At 52.0% G+C, this 7830-nt stretch overlaps 1 protein-coding gene across 1 annotated transcript in view; it reads left to right on the top strand.

Moving 5' to 3' along the window:
- Positions 1 to 1519: 1519 nt before the first annotated feature.
- The window catches only part of SYN2 (synapsin II), a 135728-nt gene continuing 129417 nt past the window's right edge, over positions 1520 to 7830 (top strand). Inside the window, exon 1 of the mRNA XM_038740617.1 lies at positions 1520 to 1956. Coding sequence (XP_038596545.1) covers positions 1598 to 1956 — 359 coding nt within the window. The 5' untranslated portion in view covers positions 1520 to 1597. The remainder of the gene's footprint in view (positions 1957 to 7830) is intronic.

The following is a 7830-nucleotide window of genomic DNA, read 5'->3' as shown; positions in this document are numbered from 1 at the left end:
ACCTCGTAACCCCCCAGTGCTTAGAACAGTGCTTTGTACATAGTAAGCACTTAACAAATGCCATCATCATTATTATCATTACAAAGGACAGCTAGATGTGTGTTTATACGCTGTAGTTTAAAAGATTAAAACAGTCTAATTGGAGAAACTCTTCTCTAATACCATGAAAGTTAACATCACACCCACTGAACACACTAGGAAGACTGAGAAGGCCCCTGGGGTGTGGTGGACCTGAGTTTCCGGGTCACCCACAGTCCTCCAGTTGTTGCCCTTTCGACTGCACAGAGAAACTGAGTGACTTGTGCAAGGTTACAACAGAAGGCAATTGGAGGAGCCTGGATCAGAACCCAGATCTGGGCTCTTTCCATTAGGCCATGCTACTTCTCCACATGGGGCTCATAGTTTAAGGAGAATGGTTGAATTTCCATGTTACAGATGACGGAACTGAAGCACGGAGATGTTAAAGTGACTTGAACAAGGTCACACAGCAGGTAAGTGGTGGAGGCGGGATTAGAACCAGGTCACTTGACCCCCAGGCTTCTCCGAGGAAGTCCTCAGCCACAGGTAGGTTCCCGGCAGGGCTCTCCCGATGGGTGGAAAGTGAAGAGCCTCAGGATGCCCACCCTTCCACCTCTTGATTCTCTTCGGCCGCTTCGCTTCTTGACCTTTTGTAGACTCGGGAGCTGGAAGATCCCTAGAGCAAGAGTAGGTCTGGTCCAACCCTCTGCTTCCCAGCCCTCTGGTTGGAGCGGGTCCTTGGGAGAGAGGGAGGGCAGCGAGAAGGGCGGAGATGTGAGGTTTCTCAACCTTCTCAGCCACCTTTCCCTCGCTCTCCGTCTGCTTCCTTGGGGTCCCGAAGCGCCGGTCCCCTTGCCCGGCGCTCGGGGCCCGAAGAAACCCAGAGGGTTTGCGCCCCGGAGGGCGGGGTTCGCGGCCACAGTCTCTTTCCCTCTTCTTCATCATCATCATCATCAATCGTATTTATTGAACATCGGAGTCCGAGCTCGGGGGGACCAGTGTAATAATAATAATAATAATGATGGCATTTATTAAGCGCTTACTATGTGCAAAGCACTGTTCTAAGCACTGGGGAGATTACAAGGTGATCTGGTTGTCCCACAGGGGGGCTCACAGTCTTCATCCCCATTTTCCAGATGGGGTAACTGAGGCCCAGAGAAGTGAAGTGACTTGCCCAACGTCACACAGCTGACAGTTGGTGGAGCCGGCATTTGAACCCATGACCTCTGACTCCAGAGCCTGTGCTCTTTCCACTGAGCCACGCTGCTTCTCTTAAGCGTTGGGCATCTCTGCCGTCCCCTTATCCTGAGAGGCCCCGCGAGCTCGGCTCGCGGACCGCCCGCCCCCGCAATCACTCTCTCTCTGTCTCTCTCTCCCTCTCGCTCTCTCTTCTCTCTCTCCCTCCCCTCCCGCTTCCTTGGCCCCGCCCCTCCCTCCCTTCCTCTCTCCCTCCCCCCTGCGCTCTTCGCCTGCTCCCTTGCTCGTCCTCCCGCTCCCCAGTGCGCTCGCCAGCTCGGGCTCTCTCCATCTTCCCGTCTCGCTCCCGCTCTCCCCGGGCTCGGCGCGTCCTCCCGGCCAGATGATGAACTTCTTGCGGCGCCGGCTCTCGGACAGCAGCTTCATCGCCAACCTGCCCAATGGCTATATGACCGACCTGCAGCGGCCGGAGCCCCAACAGCCGCCGCCGCCGCCCCCCACCGGCCCCCCGGCCGCTTCCCCGGCCCTGGAGCGGAGGCCGCCGCCCCCCGCCGCCGCGGTCCCGCCGCCGCCGCCCCCGGCCGCCCCCCCGGTGCAGTCGGTGGGCAGCAGCTTCTTCAGTTCCTTGTCCAACGCCGTGAAGCAGACCGCCGCCTCGGCGGGGTTGGTGGACGCCACCGCCGCCGCCGCCCTCAGGAAGTCCAAGCTGCTGCTGGTGATCGACGAGCCGCACACCGACTGGTAGGTCCCCGCCGCGAGATGCAGGTCCGGGTGGTACCCGCCGACCGCACCTGAGCTCAGTCGGCGGGGATGGAGACGGGCTGGGTGCGGGGGTGTACGTGTAGGGAGATGCCTCCTTGGATAATCCTTCCACCTCTCTGCTTCACCTGAAGCCCCACTTCTGGGGCCCTCCCTGCACCTGCCCCGCTCTCTAGAAGAAGCCGAAGAGCAGTGGCAGAGCTCTGGGGCCCATGGGAGCCTCCCTGCCCGACCGTGATCTTGTCGGGGAGATGACTGGTGGGTGGGGCAGGCCAGGTGCCCAGGGAAAATCCAATCAGCAGCAGGGTGGGGGAGGATTGGCGTGGGGAAGAGACGGCAGCTCCTGGCAAAGAATTAGCCACTACGGGGCCGAGGAGGGGATTGACATCGGTGTTTTCTTCTATCCAGGGACCCTGATCTTGCGCGTCCTCCCCTGTGAATAGCCTTGAAGGCAGTGTGTGTGTGCGCGCACAGGCACTCTTGGACATACATTGGTAGCACACGAATTTGTATGTGTGCTGTCGTCTGCATGCAGGTTTTGCAGTTTGTGTTTTTAAGTTCCAGGGGTTAGGATGCTGATACTGAAGAAACAGTGTGACTGAAACCGGGGTGGAATGGGGAAGGGCAGTTTTGCAGGGGGAAGCTTTTCTGGTGCCGAATCCTGGGTGGTTTTGGGACTGCTCTAAACATGGCAACTGGGTGGGCCACACTTTATCACCTCTCTTAACCTTTTGGGCTCCCTCTCTCCCAGAACTGCAGGGTGGTCGTCGACTAAAATATATTTCAACTCATGAGAACACACCTGTTACAGTTGATGAATGGCTATTATATCAGAAATCTGGAAGCGAGCTGGAGGGTTTAACCTCTTCCAGCACACATTGGGACGGAACGAAAAGGCCCTCGGTGGCTCAGGGATGGTGATTTTAGAAGGTCTGCCATGTTGGGGAAGGTTTCCAGCCCGGCAGCATGCGATGTACTAAGATCCTGCGAATTCCTAAACTGTGTTGGTGGGGCTCCCTGGAATCAGGCTGCACAGCCTAGCTGCCCCGTTCCAAGGTTTCTAGTTCGTCGAGGGCATAAGGGCTCACTCAGGAACACCCTCTCCTCTTCCTTCTCTGTCAGCCTCTCTCCTCTCTTCCCCTCCTTTCCCCACTCGTTTGCTTCTCCCCTCCATGAAGGGGGGGCGGGGCTAGCAGCCACAGTCCCTTTCCACCTCTCTCCCTCCATATCAGAGTCCAAACCTGCAGCAGACCTGAGTAGCAGATGCGGTCAAGGGCGCTGAGCAACGCATTCAGAACAGAGGGATGAAACCACCATCCTGCCAAATTGCTGTTTGTGGGCCAGGTTTTGGCAGTCTTCCCAGCTGCCAGATCCAGCACCCTTTATTGGCGGTGGATAGAGGAGGAGGAGGAGGCCGTGAGGAGGGAAGGAGAAGGCGAGGGAGTGGGTAGGGAAGGCATGAGGTCGGGGTTCTGGTGTTGTTTTTTTTTTAAAAAAAAAACACTGTGGTATGAGGTAGTTATATTGCTCGATTACACGCTGTCATTGACCTAAAGAAGCCCAGACTTATTGCCACCGCAGTATAAAATCCTGCACATCTTATTGGTTGATCTGGGTGTCGATCACCAATGATATACCTTAAAATGGCTCAAGCCTGGCCCAAGTGAGTGATGCCTCTGTTGGGGGCCCAGTGATGACTGTGCTTTAATGATCACAGAATTGCAATTGAACGCTCCCACTGTTGTGAGTCGTCATGGTTTTGTTATTGGTACAATTTAGGGCAGAAGAATCTCAAGACTGAGTGCCCACCAAAGCTGTTGCTCATCTTGTGCTTTTTGGCTCTTTGTGCCCCTTCCTGCTCCATGGCAAAGGGAAGCTCTTGGACACGGCTTCCTCTTCAAACCCAAATACAGTTGAAACTGGATCACCCAAGGGTTCATGAGATGCTTCTGTATGTGTACCAGGTCTTTAGGTTTTTACCCCTATCTGTGCCTTTTAGGCATTTCACAAGCAAGTTGTTTACACTTGCTGCCTACACTTCTTCTCATCTAACTCTCCCTTCAACCCTCTACAGTCTAGTGGCTGCCCCTTTCTCCCCACAGAAACTGCTCTCCAAGGTCACCAATGAGCTCCTCCTTGCCAAATCCAATGGACTCTATCATCCTAATCCATCTTAACCTCTCAGCTGCCTTTGACCCTGTGGACCACCCCCTTCTCCTGGAAACATTACCTAACTCAGTTTCTCTGACACCATCCTCTCCCGGTTCTCTTCCTATTTCTCTGGCTTCTCCTTCTGTCTCACTGGCTCCTCTCAGCCTCTCACCCCCTAAATGTGGACATCCCTCAAGCCTCTGTTCTGTGTCCCCTTATGCTCTCAATCTCCACTCACTCCCTCGGGGAGCTCATCTGTTCCCCTGGCTTCAGCTCCGACCTCTATGCAGATTGATAGATTGACTTTCAAATCAGTTTTGCCAGTCAGGGGTATTGGGTTCCTACTGAGTAGGAAGCACTGTACTAAGTAGCAAGACACCTGTTCCCTGTCCTCAAGGAGCTCATTATCTAAAGGGGGAGATGGACATAAATTATTTATCAATAGCGGGAGTAGGAGAAACCACAAAGATCTATCAAGAAACTTGCATAACTATACTGCTACTACTAATAATGCTGATATTAAGCACTTATTATATGCCAGACAGTGTACTAAGCACTGGGGTGGATACAAGCAAATCAGGTTGGGCACAGTTCCTGTCCCACATGGGACTCACAGTCCTAATCCCTATTTTTACAGATGAGGTAATTGAGGCATAGAGAAGTTAAGTGACTTGCCCAAGGCCACACAGCAGAAAAGTGGCAGAGCCAGGATTAGAACTGAAGTCCTTCTGATTCCCAGGCCTAAGCTCTAACCACTAGGCCAAGCTGCTTCTCATAACTATAACTACAGCAGGCAAAGATAGCTGAATTAATAATTTAATGTACAGATAAAAATATATGTACACAAGTGCCAAGAAGAGGAATAAAAGTAAGTATTAAGGGCAGCTGTTGGGTTGGCACCACTGGGGTTTCAACAGCTCTAACTTCTCCCCTCCTCTCTCTACAATCCCCTCTCCCTTCTTCTACAACCTTGCATTTTCCCCTGCCTCCAGGACATCACCTCATGGTATCCCACCGGAACCTTTAAGCACATTATGTCAAAAACTGACCTTCTAAACCCTCCTTCTTATAACTTTTTTACTTTCTTTTAATTTTATGGTATTTGTTAAGCACTTACTATGTTCCAGACACTGATCTAAGCCCTGGGGTAGATTCAAGCTAATCAGATTGAACACAGTCCATTTCCACAGGGGCTCACAGCCTTAATCCCTATTTCACAGATGAGGCAACTGAGGCACAGAGAAGATCAGTGACTCACCCAAGGTCACACAGCAGACAAGTGGTGGAGCAGGGATTAGAACCCAGATCTTTCTGACTTCCAGCACTGTTCTCTGTCCACTATGCCCTGCTGCTTTCTTCCACAACATTGCCCAGATCTGCCCCTTCCTCTTCATCCAAACAGCTACTGCCCAGATCCGCGAGCTTGTACCCTCCGGACTTGACTACTTTAGCTGACACCCACACTCTCTCACTTGGGTCCCTTGTAGCCAGCAGCATGCCTTGCGAGACAACGGGTGGATGGGGGTGGCTACATGCAGTCTGTACACTGTGGTGGAGTGAGAAGCTCACATCTTCTCTGCTAGTCATCATTAAAGATGAAAATAGCATTAAGAGCTGCCACCATTCCCTGCTGTGGACAGAATGGTGTCCAGTCCTGCAGGCCATCCCTAGTCTGACCAGTGCAACGTTCCTGCTGTTCCAATAGTCATTCCCAGGCCTGCTGCAGCCTCAGCTCCAGCAGCACAGGGTTCCACGAGGTGATGGTGGGCAGATAGGTGGGCCAGTGCAGGAGGGAAGACAGCACCACTCCCTAGATCCTGGGGCTCAGGTGGCAGTGAGTAAGTGCAAGGTTATTGCACCAAGGAGAAACCATTCAAGTGACAAGCACATGTGTCTCTTTATTGTTGTATTGTGCTCTCCCAAGCGCTAAGTACAGTGCTTTGCCCACAGTAAGCACTCAATAAATACGATTGATTGATTGATTGAATGAATGGTCTCAGGCACAGAGCTGGCAGTTATGGTTCAGAAAGGAAATTTCAGAGTCACTGTTGACTGTTCCCTTGGATCATCAGTCCAAAGGGCAGTAGCAACCAAAAGGTCCACTGAAAACCAACACTATCCCAAATCGATTTGCTGGCCTGGGATGGAAGCTCCTAGTGGGCAAAGAATGTGTCATTTCATTATTCTGCACTTGGCAAGCACAGGGCAGTAGGCTAAGTGGAAGCTCAAGAAATCCGGCTACTATTGCTACCATGTGTAATTCTGGGCCCTGTCTTTCAGGAAGGACAGAGGGAGCTGGAGAAGGGACAGGCAAGGGCCACCAAGAGTCATTCATTCAATTGTATTTATTGAGCACTTATTGTGTGCAGAGCACTGTACTAAGTGCTTGGAAAGTACAATTCAGCAACAGAGACAATCGCTGCCCAACTACGGGCTCACAGTCTAGCAGTGGGGAGACAGACCACGAAACAAAACAAGTAGACAGGCATCAATAGCATCAATCTAAATAAATAGAATTATAGATATAAGCAAATCATTAATAAAATAAATAGAATAATAAATATGTACATATATACACAAATGCTGTGGGGTGGGGAGATGGGTAGAGCAGAGGGAGGGGGTCGGGGCGATGGGGAGGGGAGGAGGAGCAGAGGAAAGGGGGGGCTCAGTCTGGGAAGGCCTCCTGGAGGAGGTGACCTTTCAGTAGGGCTTTAAAAGGGGGAAGTGTGCTAGTTTGGCAGATGTGAGGAGGGAGGCATTCCAGGCCGGAGGTAGCATGTGGGCCAGGGGGGTGACGGTGGGACAGGTGAGAACGAGGCACAGTGAGGAGGTTAGCAGCAGAGGAGAGGAGTGTGCGGGCTGGGCTGTAGAAGGGGGAAAGGTGATGGAGAGCTTTGAAGCAAATAGTGACCAGTTTTTGCTTGATACGAAGGTTGATAGGCAACCACTGCAGATTTTTGAGGAAGGGGGTGGAGATGGACAGGGGGATGGAGAAGCTCCCCTAGGAATAGAGCAGAAAAGAGTAGGGCTTGTCCATCTGACAAAATAAGATCAAGCCTGAGAGGGAATAGTATTGACATGTGCAAAATTAAGAAAGGGCTTTATCAAATCCCCCCACCAGGAGGAAGGGGCTCTTGAAAGCCCCTCCAAGGGCTACCCACTTCCTCCACATCAAGCAAAAACCCCTGTCCTTTGGTTTTCAGGGCCCCACCAGCTCTCACCTTTGTAACTTATCAATCCAACGGCTAGTCTTATTCCTAGCCTCAGCACGTCTGTATCTAATGATCTACACACATTACTTTTCTAATAATCTGTTTCCTCTTTCCATACCCTGGCTGTGGCCAGTTGTGTGACCTTGGATTCATCCAGTTCTCACTATTGGTAGCAGCAGTAACCGCCTGAGCTGAGCACCCACTGGGTGCAGTGCACTGTCCTAGGCACTTGGGAAAGTACAACGTATGCACGAGACACGTTCATGGAGCTCACACTCGTGGAGAAGGCAGACCTAGAAACAATTATAAATAGAGTGGTCTCTGAAAGCCTGCCTAGCCTATTAGACTGTTAGTTCCTTGAGGAGCTCCTTGTGTCTTTTGCCTCTACTGTACTCTCCCAAGCATCTAGTAGAGTGCTCTGCACACACAATAGCCAGTCGACAAGTAGTGCTGACTGACTTCCCCCAGAGTTTGCTAGGTGGATGGAATCTGC

Source organism: Tachyglossus aculeatus, chromosome X1, assembly GCF_015852505.1.
Source record: "Tachyglossus aculeatus isolate mTacAcu1 chromosome X1, mTacAcu1.pri, whole genome shotgun sequence".
Classification (NCBI taxonomy): Eukaryota; Metazoa; Chordata; class Mammalia; order Monotremata; family Tachyglossidae; genus Tachyglossus; species Tachyglossus aculeatus.
This window is presented reverse-complemented; position numbering and strand designations above follow the sequence as displayed.